This window comes from Neophocaena asiaeorientalis, unplaced genomic scaffold (assembly GCF_003031525.2).
Source record: "Neophocaena asiaeorientalis asiaeorientalis breed wild unplaced genomic scaffold, Neophocaena_asiaeorientalis_V1.1 scaffold302, whole genome shotgun sequence".
Taxonomy (NCBI): Eukaryota; Metazoa; Chordata; class Mammalia; order Artiodactyla; family Phocoenidae; genus Neophocaena; species Neophocaena asiaeorientalis.
The window spans coordinates 2931384-2952557 of record NW_020174038.1 but is presented as its reverse complement, the minus strand read 5'-3'; the positions used below and the strand labels follow the sequence as shown (position 1 = coordinate 2952557).

Below are 21174 nucleotides of genomic sequence, written 5' to 3'. Positions count from 1 at the left end.
CAGGGAAGGTAGACTGTTGGTGGCCCATAAACTTTCTGTGCTGTCTTGCCATACCTGTGTACCCATGTCCTTAGCATGGGGATGCTTTGCTCGCTGCGGCCCATTCACAGGCGAGCAGTTGGCCGCCCACCCGCCAGACTCCGTGAAGGAGGAGGTGGGTGATGGAGGCCATGCTTGGGGACACGGGGGCCCCTTAGATTTCTCTGTGGAGGTTGTGTGGGGTCCCAGCTCTGAAGGATGAGAAGGAATGAGCTGGATGAAGATCAGCGTGGGGAACACGTGTGGGAAGCTTGGGAGATGGAAAGAAGCTACGGCGGCCAGAGTGCAGGGTGCAGAGAGAGTGGTGTGGGACGGACTTGGCCTTGAGTGGAGGAAAGCCCGCAGGGCCGCCAGGCTATGGTAAAGGGTTTGGATTTTATTGTAAGCAGAACTGGAGGCCGTTGGGAGGTTTTGAGTAAAAGAATGGTCTGATTTGGCTTATTCCATTTTACTGTTGACGACAGTGTGGAGAGGGGACCGTGGAGGGGAAGTGGTGATGCGGGGACCCTGGGCAGGGATGGGTGGCGGGCAGGGATGGGCGTACAGTGCCCGGTGGGTCTGTGGAGGAGCCCACACCCTAGACACGGGCTGGGAAGGAGCTGGGAGGAGCCGGGATGGGGACTAGGTTTCGGCTTGAGCAGCGCAGTGGGTGGTTCCTGCGGGAAGAGCAGAAAGTGAGGGTGAGAACAAGAAGCCTTTAGACCCTCACTTGGAGCAGGGGCCACGAGAGCTGGGGCTGCAGAGCGGAATCGGGCGTCCTCAGCAGAGGGTTGACATTTCTCTCCTAATAACCCCAAGGATCTGAAGAAGGGTCAGGCCACTTTTTCCCATCGGCATGAGATCTGATGGGTTACAAGTTGTGGTCACTGTCCTGTGATTGTATATTGTAGGCTGTTTCTTTTATTTAGTTCGTTCAAGAAAATATTGAGCTAAATGCTATATTCCCTGCAGGGTGCCTGTTGATGCTGAGACACAGAGGAGGTCTGTGAGGGTGGGGACTGTCTCTAACAGAGGAGACAGACCCTTCCATCAGAACTAAGTCAGGAGCTGCACCAAGAGTGGAGGACAGTGTGACACCATCTAGGACGGGGAGGAATAGGGCTGTGGGCCCCAGAGCAGAGGCCCTGACCTGGCCTGGGGGGCGGGGGAGGTTTCAGCAGTCCCAGGAGCAGTTGGTGTTGGCATGAACATGAACAAAGCCCTCTCTTGGAACTGACACATCCTGCAGAAGGCACTTGAGGATTCCTTGGCAGGGTTTTGTAGCTCGTGAGAATGGTGCTATTCACATGGGTTAAGGATCCTGATGTCATTGTTACCTGCTTGGGCGAAGGTAAACTGGTTAGTTACTAGGAACTTCCACTGCTCTGTGCTCAGTGTTAATTTGTGGCAAGAAACAGAAAGTGAAATTGGCAGTTCCTATGACTTTACCAACACCTTATGTGCATTGTTTCAAAGAACCAGGGCGGATTTTTGCATGAAACTCGCTGTGTGGTTATCAGAGGGAGACAACTCTAGACTCACCAGCAAGAGTGTTAACTTTATGGAATGTAAGCATAGCAGTGGGTGTGTTCATACATATTCACATTAGGACCCTCCAAAGCTGATACGACTCTGTTATAGATTGAATAGCAACACACTTTATTTTCTTGAGTAATCTTGTAGAACTTTAAGGAAGCTGTTTTTAATTTTCCTGAGGTTTCCTAAGGTGTATTCTTCCAAAGAGCTAATACCTTGGTCAGGACACTGCTGTAAACGCACAGACAACCTTGTTTGCTAAGGAACCTGTACAGAGGTGTGTCGACAGTGGGCGACTGACCGGAGCTGCGAGGGATGCTGGCTGTGTTGTCGCTCAGACCCTGCGGGGGCCAGGGCTGGTGGTGGGAGTGTGGGGAAGCTGTTCTTGGGCTAAGTTCCCTGCACCACCTGCCGAGCCACCCGCAGCCCTGGTTTAGCAACACTGGTGCAGCTGGGAGACACACTGCTGGGACGAGGCTAGGAGCACATGGCGGGTCCGCCGTGTCCACGCAGGGGTGGGGCGGGTCACGTAGAAGCTGGAGGGACGCGGTGGCAAGTGGCCCAGGTAGATGTGGGCAGGTGTCGGGGGAGGGCCTGCTGTCCTCTGGGCTGTGGCATGGGAGCCAGGAGGGAGGGAGGAGATTCTGGGTCATGCCGGGCTTCTGGCAGAGTTGTTTCTCAGCCGTACAGACTCATCCCTCTTTATGGTCTGGGTCAACAGCCACCTCTTCCATGAACTTTTACTTCCCCACTCCTAACAGGAAGTCATCTTGTCCCTCCCTGGACCCTCACTTACCCCTGGCCTTCTAGCTGCTCATAGGTGCTGTGCCCCCAGGCTCTGACCTTGAGGTCTGGGACGGGGAGGGGAGGTGCCCCAGGCCACCTCAGAGCTCTCCTTAGGTGGAGAAGGAAGAAGTGGACTGGAATACACTTTGCTTTGTTTTGTCTTATAAGGGGATATGGCTCGTTTTTACATTCCTTCATTTCTGAAAAGATTGTGAACTCTGATAATTGTGTAAGTTTGTCATAAATGGGAACTTTTTCTTTTCAGATAACGTGGATGCAAGTGATCTTAAGCAGTTTTTTGAGACCAACTATTCTCAGATATATTTCATCTTCTATGAAAATTTTATAACACTGGAAAACAGTTTGAAATTAAAAGGTAAGAATTTCTACAAAATGTTTTTGATATACAAAGTGTTTTGTTTTTTTAAATAAACATTCAGGAAGTTCTGAGAGGTTGTGTGTGTCATGTGCCACAAGTTACATGCTTTTTTTTTTTTGCGGTACGCGGGCCTCTCACTGCTGTGGCCTCTCCCGTTGCGGAGCACAGGCTCCGGATGCGCAGGCTCAGCGGCCAAGGCATAATTTACTCAAAAAGAAAGAAGAAAAGTAATGTATGCACATCATTAAAAAAGTTCAGATTCCACTAAAGGGTTTGGAATGAAAACTGATGTGTCTGTTTGGCCAGACACCCAGTCTTGCTGTGCAGAGGCAACCACTATCTAAGTGTCCTGTATATGTTATTAATATACTGTGTTTATATATGTTTATGGTTATGCCTATACATATTGGCTTGGCTAAAAAGTGCCTTTGGTTTTTTAAGTAAAAATGAAAGACACGTTTTTCATTTTCACCAAGAACTTTACTGAACAAGGTATTCACCCTTTAGTCCGTCCCACTACCTTCTGCCATTTTTCAGGCAACTTCATGATTCCATCTTCCCAAAACGTTTTATCTTTTTGAGCAAAGAACTTTTCCAGGTGCCTTTTACGGTCTTCCACGGAATTGAAACTTTTTCCATTAAGAGAATTTTGTAAAAACCGAATAAATGGAAATCCGAAGGTGCAATGTCTGGTGAATACGGCAGATGACTCAGGACTTCCCAGCCAAGCTGTAACAGTCTTTGCCTGGCCATCAAAGAAACCTGTGGTCTTGCGTTATCCTGATGGAAGATCATATTGACTAACCTTGGATGCTTTTCATCGAGTGCTGCTTTCATTTGGTCTAATTGGGAGCAGTACTTGTTGGAATTAATTGTTTGGTTTTCCAGAAGGAGCTCGTAATAGAGGACTCCCGATCCTACCATATACACAATATTGCCTTCTCTGGATGAAGACTGGCCTTTGGTGTGGTTGGTGGCGGTTCATTTCACTTGCCCCATGATCTCTTCCATTCCACATTATTGTACAGTATCCACTTTTCATCTCCCATCACAATTTGCTGTTTTCCTTACGTTTAAGTAGGGAATCTCATGCGGAAGTATGGTCAAGAAGGTTTTTTTCACATAACTTATGTGGAACCCAAACATCAAAGCGATTGACATAACCAAGCTGGTACAGATGATTTTCAACACTTGATTTGGATATTTTGAGTATGTTGGCTATCTCCCAGGTGGTATAACATTGTTCTCAATTAATGTCTCGATTTGATCTCTGTCGACTTCAGCTGGTCTACCCAACAGTGGAGCATCGTCCAGCGAGAAATCTCCAGCATGAAACTTTGCAAACCACTTTTCACACGTTCGATCAGTCACAGCACCTTCTCCATACGCTGCACAAATCTTTTTTTTGTGTTTCAGTTGGGTTTTTACCTTTCTTGAAATAATAAAGCATAATATGCCAAAAATGTTGCTTTTTTCTTCCATCTTCAATAATAAAATGGCTACACAAAAATTCACCAATTTTGATGTCTTTTTTTAAATGCATGCTGATGTGACCTGTCACAATACAATCTAACAAAATTGTTTCGAATGAAGTTTAAGACAATTAAGTGCTATTAGACCATCTTACGGAAAAAAACCGAATGAAACTTTTGGCCACCCCAATACTTACATGAAACATTCTTTGAAAACCAAGCCAATAAAGTCATGCTGCACATTCTGCTCTGTATTTATGTGGCAGGATAGAGTAGCCCGGGGAGCCACACAGGTTTGAATCCTTGCTCTATCCTTCTAGCTGTTTCTCCTTGGACAGGTTACTTCATCTGTGACTCAGTTTCCTTCTGTCAGCATTAAGTGGGTTGACACATGTCCTGGGATTCCAGGACAAAGCATGGCACGTGGTCCGTGGTAACTGTTGGCTGTCATTATCATCATCATCTTTCACTTTTATGTAATGTGTTTTGGAAATCCTTGCATGTTAGCACCTTTATATCCACCACAGTTTTAAGCAGTTGCAGCACTGCGTTGGACAGAAGTGCCATTGTTCTGGATGACTGACTTCTGAGTGACTGAGTCAGGACCACAGAGTTTTAAGGTTGGAAGGGGCTCAGGAGATTGGGTTTTTCACAGTCATCATTCTAGAGTTGAGAAAACCGTGTCCAGAGAGGTTATATCACTGGCCTGAGGTCACACAGATTATTTAGTTAATTGTATAGCCGGAATTGCAACCAGGCTTCTTGATGCCATGTTCAGAGCACCTTCCCTGTACCAGTGGCTCTCAGAACGCCTTGTGGTTTTTAGACTAGCAGCACGGGTATCACCTGGGCACTCGTTCAGCCTCCTGAATCAGAAACTCTGCAGGTGGAAAGTCAGCAATTGGTGTTTTAAGAAGCCCTCCGCTGATACTCATGTGCTCGCAAGCTTGAGAAGCGCTGTTCTATTTCGTATTTCTCCTATTAAATGAACGGCACAGATGATAGGTTGATGGATAGACATTGCAATGTCATCTGTGTTGCTCACCGACAGGCAAGAGCATCTTCTACCTGGGGCCTAGACCGTCCATGCTTTAGCATCCTGAAGGGTGCCTTTCGCCCTTGTGGACCCTGGCCCTGGCAGCTCTGTCTCCCTGTCCTGTTTAATTCTTCATTTATTCACCCATCCAGGATTTGAAGCTGACGATGAGCAAGGCACTGGGCTAGATTCCTGAGAGGAATCCGGAGATGTGTCAGAGGCTGAACATGCGTCATAGGTGGCGGTAGTTGTGGATGGGTCAGGGAATAAGCCATAGGCATGGTTCACCATGGAACAGGTCAGAAAGTAGATGTGTTGTCAGATATAGACACCCTGTCTGTGGCTGCTGATTTCCCGTAGAGTGCATGAGGGAGGTTTGGGGACGAGGTGGCCTTGGGGACGGAGGGTAGAGAATGAGCGACGGCAGGGAGGCCATCTCTGGGGCGTGTCTGGGGAAAGCATTTCTTTTTCTCTGGACATCAGATGTATGAAAGAGGTTTATGCTTGCCTCGTGGGGAGCCTGCAATTCCAGGTTAAGGCATTTGAACTTCGTTCTTTGAGTGGTCAGGGCTCTCGAAAACATTGGCTACTAAGACAGTGTCTTATAATGTGGTGAGTGAACCAGAGGGAGGAAGACCAGTTAGGAGGCTGATGTTGTCATCTGTGTGAGGTCTGGGGACGCCTGCTTCAGGGACGTGGCAGTTGAGGGCAGAGAAAGTGTTAGGGGTCTGTGGGTGCACCGACCGATCGTGAGACGTGGATAAGGAAAAAGGGATCCCAGAGGGGGAAGCCAGAGACGCTTTCAGGATGTTGAGTCTGGTTCCTCTGCTGCCCTTGCAGCAGAGGGAGCCCTGCAGGGGAGCCAGGTGTGAGGGACGAGAGGGTGAGCCCGGTTTTTGGCAGTCTGCGTCTGCGGTGCCCGGGGCACACCTGGGCTTAGGTGGGCTGTTAAATTATAGGGACTGGAGCTTGGGAGAAGGGAGGTGTGCAGTCATCCTGTTGCCAAGGGAGAGAGTGTATGCAGGGCGAGAGAGTGGCAGTCAGGGATTTGGGGGAATTCCTTCTTTTATTGGGCAGACACAGGAAAATAAGGGGGGTAGCTGGGAGGGTGCCAGGAAGCCTGAGAATAGAGGAGTTCAAGGGATGAAAGGTCAGCAGTGCCCACCAGTGCAGAGAGTTGAGTACCAGCAGGATGGGGAAGGGTGTCATCATTGAAAGGAATGTTCTGAGCGGTCAGCGGGATCAGAAGGCAGACAGACAGGGCTGGAGCAACCGGGCAGTGAGACAGTGAGCTGCACGGGAAGTGGTCTTTGCGAAGGTGTGAGAATGAAGCCAGAGGAGCTGCGCGGTCCTGGGAAGGTTTTAGGGGCGCGTTTCCCTGGTCGCAGGCTGAGGAACAGGAGGCAGCAGATGGTGCCCGGTGTGGGGATGGGCTGAGACAGGGTCACATGGAAAGAAGAGGCCGTGGAGAGGAGCGTGTGGACCCCTGGCTGTTCCTGTGAGACCTGAGGCAGAGGCCGAGCATGGAGGGGGGCTGGGGGAGGCCACACAGCTGATGCTCAGGCCCTGCAAGGGGCGCTGCTCCAGCCTCTAGTAGGTCAGGTCACATGTGGGCATGTGCCCAGCATGCCAACATGTGTTCTTTTTATTTTTTTATTTTTTTAATTTTTTTTCAGGGTGAGGTTTAATGCCATGTGTGTTCACACACCAAGGTTATTTCCACCAGCGTCGGAAACCTAACTCGCGCCGTGTATTTCCTTGAGGTCAATCCCAAGAGCCTGGGCTGTTCCAGATGCAGATGGAAGGGGGCAGCACCACCAGACACCGGAGGGGTCCGAGGGTGATGGGTTTAATTAATCGTCCTTCTTGAACTTGCCGTTGATGTAGGGCACCCAGTCCAGAATCAGCCGCCAGTCAGTGGCCCACACCAGCCCCATGGCTCCCACGGTGCCCACATGCCCACTGTGGGTAACCAGTTTCTGGCCAGCTGGCGGTAGCGCGGGCCCACGAACCGTTCCAACATAGCGGCGCCGTCTCAGCTCCCATGTGTTCTTTTTAAATGAATTTCTCAGTTTTTTCCCCTGTGATTTATAAATTGGTATAAATCTTGAACTTAATTTTTTTTCTTGCCAAATGTGGTAGATATTTCAAATATGAAATTATGTGATTTTTATCTTGCTTCCTAGCTCTGTTCCACTTCACTATTTTTCACAGGTGTGTGGAGGAGGAAAATGTGATATTACGTACAATCAATAACAAGGAAAAAAATTAAAATCCGTATCTGAAAAACCCCCTACAACCTAGAATCCTGTTTTTAAAAGGCCACCCCTCCCCCCCTTTGCTCCTTCTATCCTTTAGGAACATGTAGCGGTTCAAGACCATCAGTCAGTTTGTGCTGTGTAACAAATTGCACAACAGACCATCCCAACACTGAGCACCTTAAAACAACTACCAGTCATTTAGCTTGTGATTTTCTGGGTCTGTTGGACAGTTCCTCTGGTTTGGGCTGGCTCACGCCTCTGACCAGTTGGTGGCGGGTGGCCTCATTCACATGTGTCCTGGTTAGCAAGCCATGCCCAGGGTGCCTTAGTGCTCCTCCATGTGGCTCCTCTTCCCCAGCTGGCAGGCTCTCTTGGGCTCCTTCACACGGTGGCCTTAGGGCTCCACACTCACAGGTGCGGAAGGCTTTTCAAGCTCGCTTCACATTTGCTGTCATCAGGGAGCAGAGCAGGTCACAGGGCCTCTCCGATTCAAGGGCTGGAGAAGTGGACCCCTCTTGTTGCGGGGAAAGATGCTCCACTGTTGATTAAAACTTAGAAAGCCTGGAAGCTGTGTGTCACCAGCTAGCAAGGAGCAGCTCTGCTGAACGTGGCCCTGGGCAGTCTGGCTCTGTCATGCATCTGCATCCGTAACGCAGGCTGCACAGCACCTCCCGGGATCTTTGACTGAATGTCTGTATGTTGAGGCTTGAATGTTTTAAGATACCTTTTAGCATAATTTTTAATATCCTAAAATTTGTACATTGTCATGATTACTGATTTTTTTTTATATTCCAGGGAATAATAAGTCACAAAGGGAGGAGCTGGACTCCATCCTCTTTCTTTTTGAAGTAAGTTTTTATTAATTCATTTAGCTTTTAAGATTCTTGTCAAAAATATGGTATTTTAGATCTTTAATTTTACTTGAAGGTAAGTAAAAATGATGGACATGTATACCCTTCCTTCCTCTTTTACAAACAATGCTGCTAAGAATGTTCTTCTGATTTGTTTTCCTTGTGGGAGAATTTTTCCTATATGGGTACCTAGATGGGAAGTTGTATGCACATTTTAAATATCGATATTGCCAAATTGTTCTTCGAAAAGGTCATATAAACTTATTTATTTTTTAAAATATTTATTTGGCTGCGCCCAGTCTTAGTTGCTGCACGCAGGATCTTCATTGCCACGTGTGGGATCTTAGTTGTGGCATGTGTGTGGGATCTAGTTCCCTGACCAGGGATCGAACCCAGGCCCCCTGCATTGGGAGTGCGGAGTCTCACCCACTGGACCACCAGGGAAGTCCCCATATGCAAGTTCTGAAGCGTGAGGGTAAAGCTTGCGTGCTTGTCCCCCCCCTTGCCCTCCCCCCAGTTTAAGATCCAGAAGCGGCAGTTGCCTCTCCCCTGACCCCATCCCTTCTCTGCTCCAAAGGCAGCCATGCCATGCCCTTTGTGCCATTCCCTTTCTTTTCAAAGATGATTTTTCACAAGCATTTGTACCCCTAAACAATGCACCATGGGGTTTTGTTTGGTTTTGAGTGTCATAAACATGGTCTCATCTGGTGCACAGTCAACGTTATTTCTAACCTTTATCTGTGTGTTTGAATCTAGTGCTGGTTTGTTCATTCCATTCTGGTAGGTAGGCAGATGGTCTGGGAATAAAGGTGACTCTGGTCTCCCTTGTCTTCCTCCACTGGCTCGGCCCTGCAGCGCGCTGGTAAATGGGAATGATAAAGGTGGTCTTCCTGTTTCTGATTTAAAGAGAGTTTTGTTAATGTTTCATCATTACGAATGATGTTTTCTGTAAATGTTCGGTAGATACTCTTTATCATAATAAGGAAGTTTGTTTCTATTCCTAGGTCGGTAAGATTTATAAAAAATCATAGATGGGTTTTGAAGTTTTCAAAAGTTTTTTTCTGCATTGATTTAGACGATTCTTCATGAATATTAATGTGGTGAATTCCAGTTCTGAGTTTTGGGCAAGGCTAGTATTATGTTTGCATTTTTGGATGTATTTTCACAACTGAGGTTGGTCTGGATTTCCTTTCCTCATACTGTTTTGAATGATTCTGTTACAAAGGTTACAGTACCTGTTGTCAAGTGTCTGTTCTTTTTCTATTATATAAAATAGTTTGTATAAGATTGGACTCATCTGCTCCTGGAAATTTTTTTAGTCTTCCCTGTAAAAACCATCTGAAACTGGTGCTTTTTTGGTTATGTTTTTTTTTAGTGGGAGGACTTTACTCCTTCCATTTCTTTAATAGTTTTTGGATTACTCTATGATGATTCAGGTTTAATATTTCTTCTTGATTCTGGTTTGGTAAATTATATATTTTTCTAAGAATTCAAGGAATATGGTCTTATCACCAGTTTTAAAACTTATGGGCACGGTCCTTCTTTTAAGAGCCATACATAATCCCTTCAATTTTATCTGCTTTCGATTAATCTTCGCTGTCTCCACACTGTTGCTATTTCTTATTACTAGAAGTAGTAATAAAAGCATTTATGTTACACTTTACAGGTATGATTTTACTATCTTTCAGTTGCGGTCGCAGCAGTTTTAAGCTCTGTTCTCAGTCTAATTGCTGTTCCTTTAAACGCCTTTTCTCTCTGGCTTAACAGTCTTGTCTCAATTTACCCTTTGGTTCTGCAGTCTCACCACGAAATGTCTAGTTGAAAATTTCTTGCTTTGTATCTGTGTGCTTCCTATATTTCTGGATTCAAATCTTTTATAATGTCTGTAAAATTCTCTGCTACTTTCTTCTCAAATATTGACTCTTTCCTCTTCTTTCTGGCCGTATGTTCTAGGATTCCCATGCAAACTTCTTGGTCTGTCCTCCGCATCCCTCAGGCTCACCTCCGTCCTCCCCACCCTGTCTCCTGGCCTTGTGCCCTGCCAGGCGGCCTCGGCTGTCTCTCCCCAGGGCACTTTCTCCATTTGGGTCTAATCCGCTGCTTCACTGTGCTATTGAGCTTTTAATTTCTATGTTTTCACTTCTTTTGGTTTGATATTCATATGTGGCTGGTTGCTTTTGATGGTCTTTTGATCCTTGTTCATTTTTAGACATCTTTTATTTTCTGAAACATTTATAATGGAAGAGTTCGTGCGCTGTATCTGATCATTCTTCTATCTGAAGTAAGTCTTTGGTTGTTGAAAGCTGTTGGTTATTTCTACCATCTCTCACGATGGCTTCTTTTCTTGTATGTTTTGTGATATGATTTTGAGATCAGATTTCATCGGATGCAGATTTAATCTGCTTGAATCCTGTTTTTCCAGAGGGTTTGTCTTTGCTTTTGCTAGGGGTCTGGTTTGAATCCCATTTTTTTCTGGAGGGTTTGTCTTTGCTTTTGCAGGGGGTTCGGGAGTGCTCTTGTTTGGGATCACTTTGGCTCCACTTGAGGGTCCTGGTTCATTACTGGCATCCCTGGTTCATTTCCTCACACCCACCTTGGGATGGGCACGGGTGTCTGGAGCGCACAGATGTCCATAAGTCCTCCTGTGTACTTGGTGTTCCCTCCCCTTCTGCTTCCTCTCTCACTGCTTTTTAAGTCCCTTGCTAGTTTCCCTGTGTCCTCCGAAGCCCAATAACAGTTACCTTTGCTGTCACTGTCCTGCAACAGGAAAGCCCATCAGAGCCTGTGGTCCTGTACCCACACAGAGGGGGTTCCAACACCTTCTCCTCGTGTCCGGAAAGTCTAGATTAAGGAGGGTGTTACTCCCCATACATTACCATCTACAGGGGATATGTTGCCTATATAAGAGAACAAATACATATTACTCAAAGCTTCATAAAACCTTCATTTGGCACAGTAAATATGACTGAAAAATGAACTTGCATTGCTTTTGTTTTTGTTTATGTTCTCTCTCTGTCTCTCGCTTCAGAAGGTAGGTTGTAATTTGTATGGTTCGTTCTGAGAATTAAGTAACTTCATCGCTACCTTCTACAAGTTAGTGCCATGTAAAGAGATGGTTTATGAGGATTTGAAGGTAACTACTTATCAAGGTGTAAATAATTGGGAAAGGCTTCCTTTAGAAGGAGTGGTATTATTAAGACATGTTAAATCACAGAAGGGATACCATGTAAAGACCGTCTATAAATAAGAAATGGATTGAAAGAAAGCGCGGAGGTAAGGGAGTTAAGAAGGCAGGAAAGAGGAGTCTTAGGAGGGCTGCTGCCTGCTTTGTGAGTCAGGGCTGTTTGGAAGGGAACCTTTGAGAAAGGAAGCAGTCATTTGTTCAATGTAGTGAGCTACCGAAGACACCACACTGCTCGGATGAAGCAAGCGGCGGCAGTCAGGGCTGCCAGCCCAGGCCGAGTCTCCTTCAGGCAGCGGGCGGACCTTCCCATCTTTACGTTGGGTGGCAACACTGTACGCCCCAGGAGCTGGCCTCCAGCTACCGTTGCCTGTGGCTTCAAATCTCTGTACCACCTGGAGTTTCTCTTGTTGCTGGTTCATGGAGATGTGCGTCACGTCTAATTGAGGTTATGACTCCTTAATTTTACTCTTCTTTTAAAAAGATATTTCATCTGTCATTGCCATGTGTTTCAGATGGGCCTGCGGGATGATGGTGTGGGACCCCATCAAATGAATCAACGTTGCTGACTTGACCAGAATATAAATGTTTTACTCAGGCCATCCTGTTTAATCCTTTCCCTCGGAAATAGGTTCAGTCTTTCCAGTTTTTATCAATGGAAGGTTGGGGGCTTGGTTGTGTCAGGTGACTTGCCCAAGATTGCACATCTGTCCGGTGGTAGATAGAGATTTAACCTCTGGTCTCACTCTAGAACCCATTCCTTAACTCAGCGCCAGGCTGCTCACCACTTAGAAGTCTCGATATTCAAGCTGTATTCCATGGGCCACCTATACCAACACATGCCTATTCTTGCACAGGTCATTCATTCATTAGACACATTTATTGGGTACCTACTGTGTGTCAGGCACACTTCTAGGTGCTGGAGGTATGGCAATGGGCAGTGGGATGGATGGAACGCCCTGCTCTCATGGAGCACGTCTTAACGTTTCATGGTAAACTGAAGAGTCCAGTGGTGAGAATGGATATGTCAGTGCTCCAGTAACCACCTTATGAGTCAGAAAATTCTGAAAGGCCCTTTTCAGAAGTGACACTTAGATGGTGGCCTTTGAGGTGGCTGCCTACATAGGGGAAAAGGAGGGTTGGTGTAACAGTGTAAGGCACCTGGTGAATGGGTTTCAAGATCAAATAATTCACTTGACTTTGAGCAGCTTCTGCATTCAGCAGTGGGGAGGTGTTCGTGGTTCCTGGGGTTTGCTTTAATCAGGTCTGGTAAGACGCACAGACCTGAAAGTGATCGACATGAAGGAAGACGTTATTCCAGTGCATCCAGTGCCTTAGAAGCAGGAGGCATGGCGCGTCAGGTAGGGCCATAAAGAGAAGCTCCAAGGTGAAAAGGGCAGGCAGAGAGGGAATCCAGGGCTCTAGTGGAATCTCTGTCTGAGAGGTGGTTTCTGCAGGAAGGAATGGGCCAGGCGAGGTCGCCAGCAGGCTGAGCAGGTTAGGATTGGATAGTGTGAATAATTGCTGCGGGCTCTGGGCTCTGGGAGCGGCCCCCAGCTTTCAGTACCTGGTCGCCAGGCGATGCGGGCAGGGAATAATGTCCCAGAGTGTGAGATCCCATTAAAGGAGGTGGCTGAGGTGTGGATTTGGGCTTGGCTGCTTTGCATATCAAAGGTGTGCTGGCAGGTACTCCCAGGAATTCACTAACCTGGGAGGGCAGCTCCTGCCAGTCCAGCAGGACCCCAGGTGTCAGAGCATCGACAAAGTGAGAGAGTGGCATGGACATATACACACTACCAAACGTAAAATAGATAGCTACTGGGAAGCAGTCGCATAGCACAGGGAGATCAGCTCGGTGCTTTGTGTCCACCTAGAGGGGTGGGATAGGGAGGGGAGGGGGAGATGCAAGAGGGAAGAGATATGGGGACATATGTATATGTATATGTATAACTGATTCAATTTGTTATAAAGCAGAAACTAACACACCATTGTAAAGCAATTATACTCCAATAAAGATGTTAAGAGAAAAAGAACACAGAAAACAAGAAGATACAGTTCTTAGATGTTGTTTCAGGCCGTCTGCCATGCTGTATGTTATCCCCCCTTTGATAGAGAAATCAGGTAGTTTGGATAGAGTTTGATAGCAAGGCATTTCCCCAGCCTCCCAGTCCCCAATTAAAATGTACATCAGCAGAAGAGATTTCATATTAAAACTTACACATATCCTGGCCTCAGAATGCTACTTATTCATCTATTTTTCAAATATCACAGAGTTAGAAATCACAGATACACGGACGTTTGATTTCTAGATCCCTTATTTTTGAATTTAGCTAAATTACCCCACCAGATTAAATAAACCCTGTTTTTTTTCCTTCCTAGAGGCTGAACGGGTTCTTGTTATCCTGTGAAGTGTGGCGGGAGCTGGTCTCGCACTCAGAGTCCCTGGGGCTCCCTGTTTGGCTGTTGGGGTCACTCTATGAGAGCACTGTCACCCGCACTTGGCTTGTTGCCCCCTGGCCTCTTTGCACACAGTTTCACTCCTACCTCTTGGTGTATGCAGCTCTCTTTTCAGGGCCTGCCCTTTGCTCTTCTGCTCTTCCGGCCCAGTCTTTCAGGCTGTGTTCAGACCCCTCGTTTCTCCTGGCAGCTCCAGCTAGAGGTGCCCGTTCTCTTCTGTCTACTTGGATAATGCACTCCCACTTGGTACCGTTGCATTACAGCCGGATGTTCCTGGTTTTCCCTCCAGGTGTCTTAGATTCCTACGGAGACTAGGAAGTTCCTGGGGCCCCTTGTAATCCTTTGTGTGCCCCACACCGATTGGCACTTGTTAATATTTATTGTTGGATTAAAGCCTCTTAAATTCTCGACTTATCTCCCATGGGGTTTATGTGGTATTTTTCTATTAAAACTATTTTCTTTTCTCGCCTATAACTCCCTGGACAAAGGGGATGAGAGAAAGGTAGCAGAAGGGCTGGCGAGGTTTGGATCTGGCTTTGGCACAGCGCGCCGTGCGGCCCTGACTGAGGCAATGAACCTTCCTTTGCCTTGGGTCTGCGTCCCTGCGGCAGGGGTGGGACCAGATGAGGCCTGGGGGCTCTTCAGCTCTGCCAGCAGCCTAGGGTCCCACAAAGGTAGCTTTGATGGAAGTCTCCAAAGACGTCTTCAAAATAAGAAGTTCACGGGGGAGTCTTTTTCAGCATGACATTTAGTTTCATGCTTTTATTTAGTTTTAATATCAAATCACTTTGATCAGCCTTTGAGTATCTAAACACCTCAGTTGCTTTCTTCTCTCGAGCAGCTCTGTTCACTAGAACTTTCTGGGACGATGGGAATATTCTACATGCAGCTAGGTGACCACTCGCTACATGGGCTACTTCGTGCTAGGAATGTGGCTGGTGTGACTGGGCAACATAAATTTTAATTGTAAGTAGTTTTGGATCTTCCCGGACCGGGGCACGAACCTGTGTCCCCTGCATCGGCAGGCGGACCCTCAACCACTGCGCCACCAGGGAGGCCCTAATTTAAATTTTAAACTTAAAAAGCCACACGCGTGCTAGTGGCTGCCGATTAGACAGGCCGTGGCGTCTTCCCGTGGAGCCTGGCGACCTCGTCTGGAAGACTTGTTTCCTCTTTGTCAGGCACCTGGTTAAGTCCTCAGCATGTGGCCTGTCCCTCTCCTCCTGGGGAGGGGACTTCACTGCAGGTTTAGGGTTTTACCGGAACATGCCTTTGGCCGAGGGGCACGCGCACCTGCCTCCTTGGGTGGGGAAGCAGGGCCCCAGAGTGGCGTTCTGCAGACACAGGGTTGAAAAGCCACACCAGATTTCGTCCTACTCTTTTCATGCTTACTTTAAGATGAAAATAATAGTATAAACCAGGGCCAGTCAAATGGGTTTGTACTTCATCTCACCCCTTCCCTCCAGCCACCCATCGAGATAAAGAAAACACTGTCGGTGTCCTCCCATGGCAGTGCCCGCTGGTCCTCCTCACCCTTCCTGCGGTGGGAGGTTCTGGTTGGAGAGGACTGGACATCAGAGCCAGTGGTGCGCTGCCCAGAGAGCACAGGTGACGTGGGGCTTCTTCAGGGGCCAGCAGAGGAGGAGGGGTGATGCTGGGGTCCTTAGGTTTTATTTTTCCGTTACCGGCAAAGATGACAGTTTGTCTGACAAGCCTCCTACCTAGCGTCTGTGGGAGTGATGCTGGCTTGGAGGGGACTCGGGGGTGGCAGCCTTGCTGGGCACGCTGATGTTGGGGAATCGTTACTGACCGGCTGGGAATCCAGGGCTCTAGTGGAATCTCTGTCTGACGTTAATGGAATTCAACCCAGCCTCTCCGGTTCTTCAGTGTTCCAAGGGAGCTTATACAGAAGTGGGTTTAGCCTCAGATTCTTTTCCTCAAAATAGGGGAAAGGACTTTTAATAGCTTCCCAGATGATGATAATTCATCTGAGCTGGTGAGGTGCCTGGGGTTGTGCGAGAGGAGGTGACATGACGTGCTGGTCTTCACTCTGTGCAGTAGCTTTCGCTGTGCCAGCCAGCGATTTGCGGATTAACTGCGTTCACCACACACACGCATTTATTTATCTCTTCACTCTTAATTACCTCATTCTGCTCCAGATGTTAACAGTGAAGAAGAATTGCCTGAAGAGAAACTAGAATTATGGATATAATAGGATTATAAGCAATGCTGAGATGTTTGTCCTCCCAACTTCTCTCCTCCTCCCCCACCATCCTTCTTCTTTTGGTGGAACTGTTTATCTTTTCCAACTCTTTGAAAATGAAAACAAATTAGAAGCTCCTGTGGAGGTTCAGGGGAAACGCTTGGACTGAATCATGGCCAGGTCTGTGCATTCAGGGCAGATGACCTGCAGGATATTAAGTCACAGCCCTCTTTTCTTCTGAGCAAATAACACAGAGCAAGGCAGCAGAATTGTATTTTTACAATTAACTAGTTTCCACAGCCCTGCTCGCCCCTGCTTTATTTGTCATTAGGTATTCCAGACTGTCCAGTGTGCAGAAAACCTCCAGGGCTGCTGCCCTCCCCACGCCGAGGGGAAGGACTTCGCGGGCCTCTCACACCGTTAGTGCTTTTTATTTCTTTTTCCCGTAAGGACCACTTTACTGCTGGTGAGTGGAGGAGGGACAAGAACAAATAAAATGCACACGAAAAACAGATTCCTCTTAAATTCTTGGAATTTAAGTACTTATTGAGAATTTCAAAGATTTGGATGCTTCAATGGACTTTTTTGCTTGTTTGTTTAAAGGAATGATTCCAACTTTGAATGCGGCTCCTGGGTCATTGCCGTAATTCTAAATGACTGATTGCAGCTGAGAGAAGTCAGGGTCAGCTCACAGTTCCTGGAGAACTGGGCCGACAGATACTCCTCTCATTCCCAAAGCCGCCCTGAGTTCCAGTTGGCAAGCATGACCAGGATACTTGGTCATCTTTCTGACATCGGGGTTTACTTTCATGTGTGACGTATATTTAAAGTGATCATATAGAGACATAGAATTGCTCTGGCTTTCTTCATAGCGTTAGTCATGCTTGCTGTTTTTATCAACATTGGGCCCTTGGTTGGGGGCAACTCCAGGTGGTGACGTTTCTGTCACGGCAGAGATGTGACCTGCTCCCCGACACCCCCTGAGACTTCCTCAGCCGGGGTTGCAGTGGAGGTTGGGTGGCTCGTCGTGCCCTTTCTCCCTGGTCTCAGGTGTTGTTTGTGGTGGTGAGTTAGCTCAGTAATCGCCCCTCAGTGCCGGGTCCTGTACGGGATGCTGGGGACATAACAGAACACAGGGCCCGGGTCTTCTGTTTCTGTAGCACATGGTTATCCTGGTGTCTGCTTTTGATCATGAAATGTTTATGATCTCTGCAGACTGGAAGATGGAAGCAAAGCATAAACATCGAGTCCTTTCTAGAATTCTGTGAATGCACTGTTTGCAGTTACAATTTGATTATCTTATTATAGCATGTTAATAATTTGAGATGAGTGTCTGAGTTGAAAGGAGCCATTTTCAATGGACATTTTAACTCTAAATTTAATACCAAGGCTACAGTTTTCCTTATGCCTTGTAACTTCCAGGTGAGAAACTTGGGATTGACCCAACAGGATATACTGAATTACTCAGTTTACCTCGGAGGAAGGGAAACTGGAGATGTCTGGAGCTGTTTGCGGCTGTGTGAAATTACATTCCCCCTTTTCTCTGCCGCAGCCCGGGTGCCCTGGCCCCACTCTCCTGGGTAGCTGACACCTTCAGGAGTGGGTCGCCCAAAGGCAGCACCAGCAGATGCTTCCAGGAACCCTGCAAGGGCAAAGGGTAGAAACTGCATCAGGACTACACGTATGGAAACCTCACAGTGAAACTCGAGCACGTTGTATTTACTGTTAGAACAGCAGGAGATACGTGAAGAGCCTTTTCTCTCCCTTTAAATTGATTGGAATTCATACGGGAACACAGTTTGGACGAGTTGGTTTCTTTGTCTGTCAGTTTAGGAGATAGTTGTACACAGACTTGCTGTGTTGTCAGTTTTCTGTGGCTTGTTTTGCTTGGATATGTCGTGGTGGCTGTCACAGAGTGACACCCGGTGTGTGATGTGCTCCCGACACAGGATAGGCTGTAGACCCGCTGAGCACCAGCTGCTCCCGCAGACCCTGGCATTCGCCGGGTGAACTTGGCAGAGAGGCCAGTTGTGAGCCAACTGCAGGTCTGCGACACTTTGTAACTGTGGGGAAGCGGGTGTTTAAATCCTCGAAGGTTCTGGGAAGGTGGAGACCACGTGCTGGCATCTCACTGGGGGGTTGTTATTTCTCTACTTTCCACTTACCTGGAAACGCTCTGGAAGTGATTTTTTTTTTTCATTTTGTGAAAAATGGCACAAAAAAGACAGACAACTGGTTGTGTTGGTATCAAAATTGGAAAGATCTGAAAAATACAGTTTTTAGCCAGAAAATAGAAGCTGGAATTCAAGAAGAGCTCAGCAGATTTGATTGTGACTGAGGTTTCCTGTGTCAGATCCTTGTGTGAAAGGAAGACTCCTCTTGGGTGTGTTCCAGTGAATGTGTTATTCAGGGCAAGACCACATATTATGGGTAGAATTCCGTGCTACTCTGTCATTTTCTGTATTTTATTGTTCATCTTTCTGTGTTTGAAAGCCAGTTCTGATTGACTTGGTCTTTGGTAGAGGAATTTAACTTATTTATATTTATTATTTTTATGTGATAATTAACATTAAACTTTTTTTTTCTACTTTTGTTTTTTGGGGGAGAGGTTACTGACTTTCAATGCTTTGCAATTTGGGAGATATACTTTCACTTTTCTATCATTCCAATAATTGTCTTTAAATTAACAAAATGCTATTTGAACCTTTTTCTTTCTGTTATCCATATCAAGAATAAAGCAGTGTTTGGTGGTACTTTTACTCTAACACCACCTATCTTTTGTACTTCTTACTTTTCACCTATTTTAAATCCAGATTATTTTAATGTTTTTTAGAATTTATTTCTCTTATGTTAATGATTTTGAGGATTTACTCTTTTTCATACCCACATTAATTCCAATTATATAAATATAGCTCATTGTTCATAGTGTTTATGCACCTGCATCCTTGTTTTTGGATTGTTTATTTTAACTAATCTCTTTATTTGCTGGAACATGACTCACTTAGTATGTTGAGGAAGTGAGGTGTGTGGCTGATAAACTCCCAGCTCTAGAATATCTTGGTTTTTTAAACTTCAAACACATACAGCTGGCTCTATGCTTTTCGAATCATCTTTTTTCCTCAATACTTTGAATCTTATTTGCTTTTCAAAAGAGCTGTAGTTTACTCTAGTTCTCTGTATCACATGCTGGATTCACATGTAGGCATCTGGTTTGCTGTGGGACTCCTGTCCTCCATGTGTGTCTGTGTTCTGGTACCCCTTCTTCTCTGCCTGGCCTGCAGTGAGCAGCTGACCATGCTGTCTTCTGAAGCTTAATGTTGCAGAGAGAAAGACTGAGGTCAGCCCGAGTTTTGTTCCTTTGTGGATAATCCATTTGTCCTTTTTAGATTTGTGTAGAGTTTTTAATTATATTTTCAATTTGCAGCTTGGAACGTGCTACATCTAGACATTTATCTACGTTCAGCTTATTTAGTTCTAGGGAGGCCTTGGGATGCGCATCGTCTCAGTGCAAGGTTATGGTGGGAAACCGCGGCAGACTCTAGATCCGTGTTTTCCAGGTTTTCATATGCACGTGATATTTTCTGATTTCAAATGTCACTTACTTGTGCATCTGCTGCTTTTATTTACCTAGATCTTTAAAAAGATTCAGTGTCCTCTTGGGTTTCTTAAGAATGTGAATCAGAATTTCTACAAAAGTATCCTCCCCTTGCAGCAAATCTATTTCAGGAGGAACCCGTTCCTCTTGAGGGTGGTCTCCTCCTTTGCTGCATATTCTAGGTATGTTCTGCTTTCACGGGAGGGGGCCCCCACCCACCACGCCTCTTTGCAGTTTCCTTTATGCTTTAAGCAGTAATTCCTCTGAGTGTTTTGCTTGTAGATGGGATCTTTAACCCTTTCTGGGTTTTCATTATTTAGTGAGATTTTCTAACATTTTTATATTGGTCGATTTCTAGAATACAGGAGGGTGAAATTAGATGCCCCCCTCTGTTTTTTTTACATTCCATATTTCCTTTAGATGTCTTTGCCTTGTGTTTTAAGTCTTTTGAAATATTTTTTTTTCTCATTAGCCGAGAAAAGTCTTGCCTTTTGAATGATGATCTAATCAAGTATTAAGATTTACTGTAAGGTTGTAAGCACAGTTGTATTCTCATTTATCTTTATCAAATGCCTGCTCTCCAGGTTCTGTGTTTCTATGATGTCAGAGTATGAGCACCTTCCTTAAACGTGGGCATTTTCTTGTGTCTGCTTGTACACATGCACAAAATTAGAATCCCCTTTGTCTTCCTTTCTTTATTTTTTTCATTTTTCATTCATTCATCTATTTGTGCATGCAGTGCTCATTAAGAAACATTGCCAGCCACTGATCTGGGTGTTAGGGGTACCAGGTGGCTCATAGGGGGTCTCTTCTCTCAAGGAATCCAGGAGATGCTGGTGGAGGGGGCCCAGTGCCTATCTCACTGGGGAGGGATGTGTTGGAGGGGAGGTTGCAGTGGGCCCTTCTCAAGAGGTGAAGTTTGAGTTCGGTCCTAAAGACAAAGGGATGTAGGAAGATGGACCTGTGTTTTCCCAGCTCAGTAACAGCATGGCGAGTGATTAGCTAGAAGGGGACATGGGATAAGAAAAAAAGCATTACTTTTTTACCTAAAAATATAGTCACCTTATTTTTAAGATTATGCAGTTCGTTATTTTAGCTCTATTTCTCTTACATTTTGAAGTCCCAAATGTTGACACTCAAAATTCAATGAAAAGGTTTTGTCCGCATTAGATAGTTGGGTCATTTTTAGTGAGAGAGGAGTGGCCAGGCCCAGGACAGCTGAAGGACACGTTGCTGTGTCCAGAGGTCACCCCGGGAGTGTCCAGGCCGGCGGACTCCTGCTCACGGGGGTCCTTCTGAGACCACCTCACGCGTGGCCCAGGCATTCACAGGATGTTTCCTGTGAAACCATCTGCCCTGTCTCATCATAAGTTTTCCAAACATTTATTACTCAAAGGGC

At 46.3% G+C, this 21174-nt stretch overlaps 1 protein-coding gene and 1 pseudogene across 4 annotated transcripts in view; one reads left to right on the top strand and one right to left on the bottom strand.

The window, feature by feature from the left end:
• RALGAPA2 (Ral GTPase activating protein catalytic subunit alpha 2) overlaps positions 1-21174 on the top strand; it is a 282773-nt gene that overhangs the window by 20161 nt on the left and 241438 nt on the right. For all 4 annotated transcript variants that reach the window (XR_003004327.1, XR_003004326.1, XM_024753744.1 and 1 more), the window contains exons 2-3: positions 2606-2716; positions 8284-8336. Coding sequence is in view for 2 of the 4 variants with exons in the window: in XM_024753744.1 (XP_024609512.1) it covers positions 2606-2716; positions 8284-8336 (164 nt within the window). In the remaining 2 variants the exon portion in view is untranslated. The remainder of the gene's footprint in view (positions 1-2605; positions 2717-8283; positions 8337-21174) is intronic.
• On the bottom strand, positions 6893-7250 carry LOC112405382 (cytochrome b-c1 complex subunit 10 pseudogene; annotated as a pseudogene).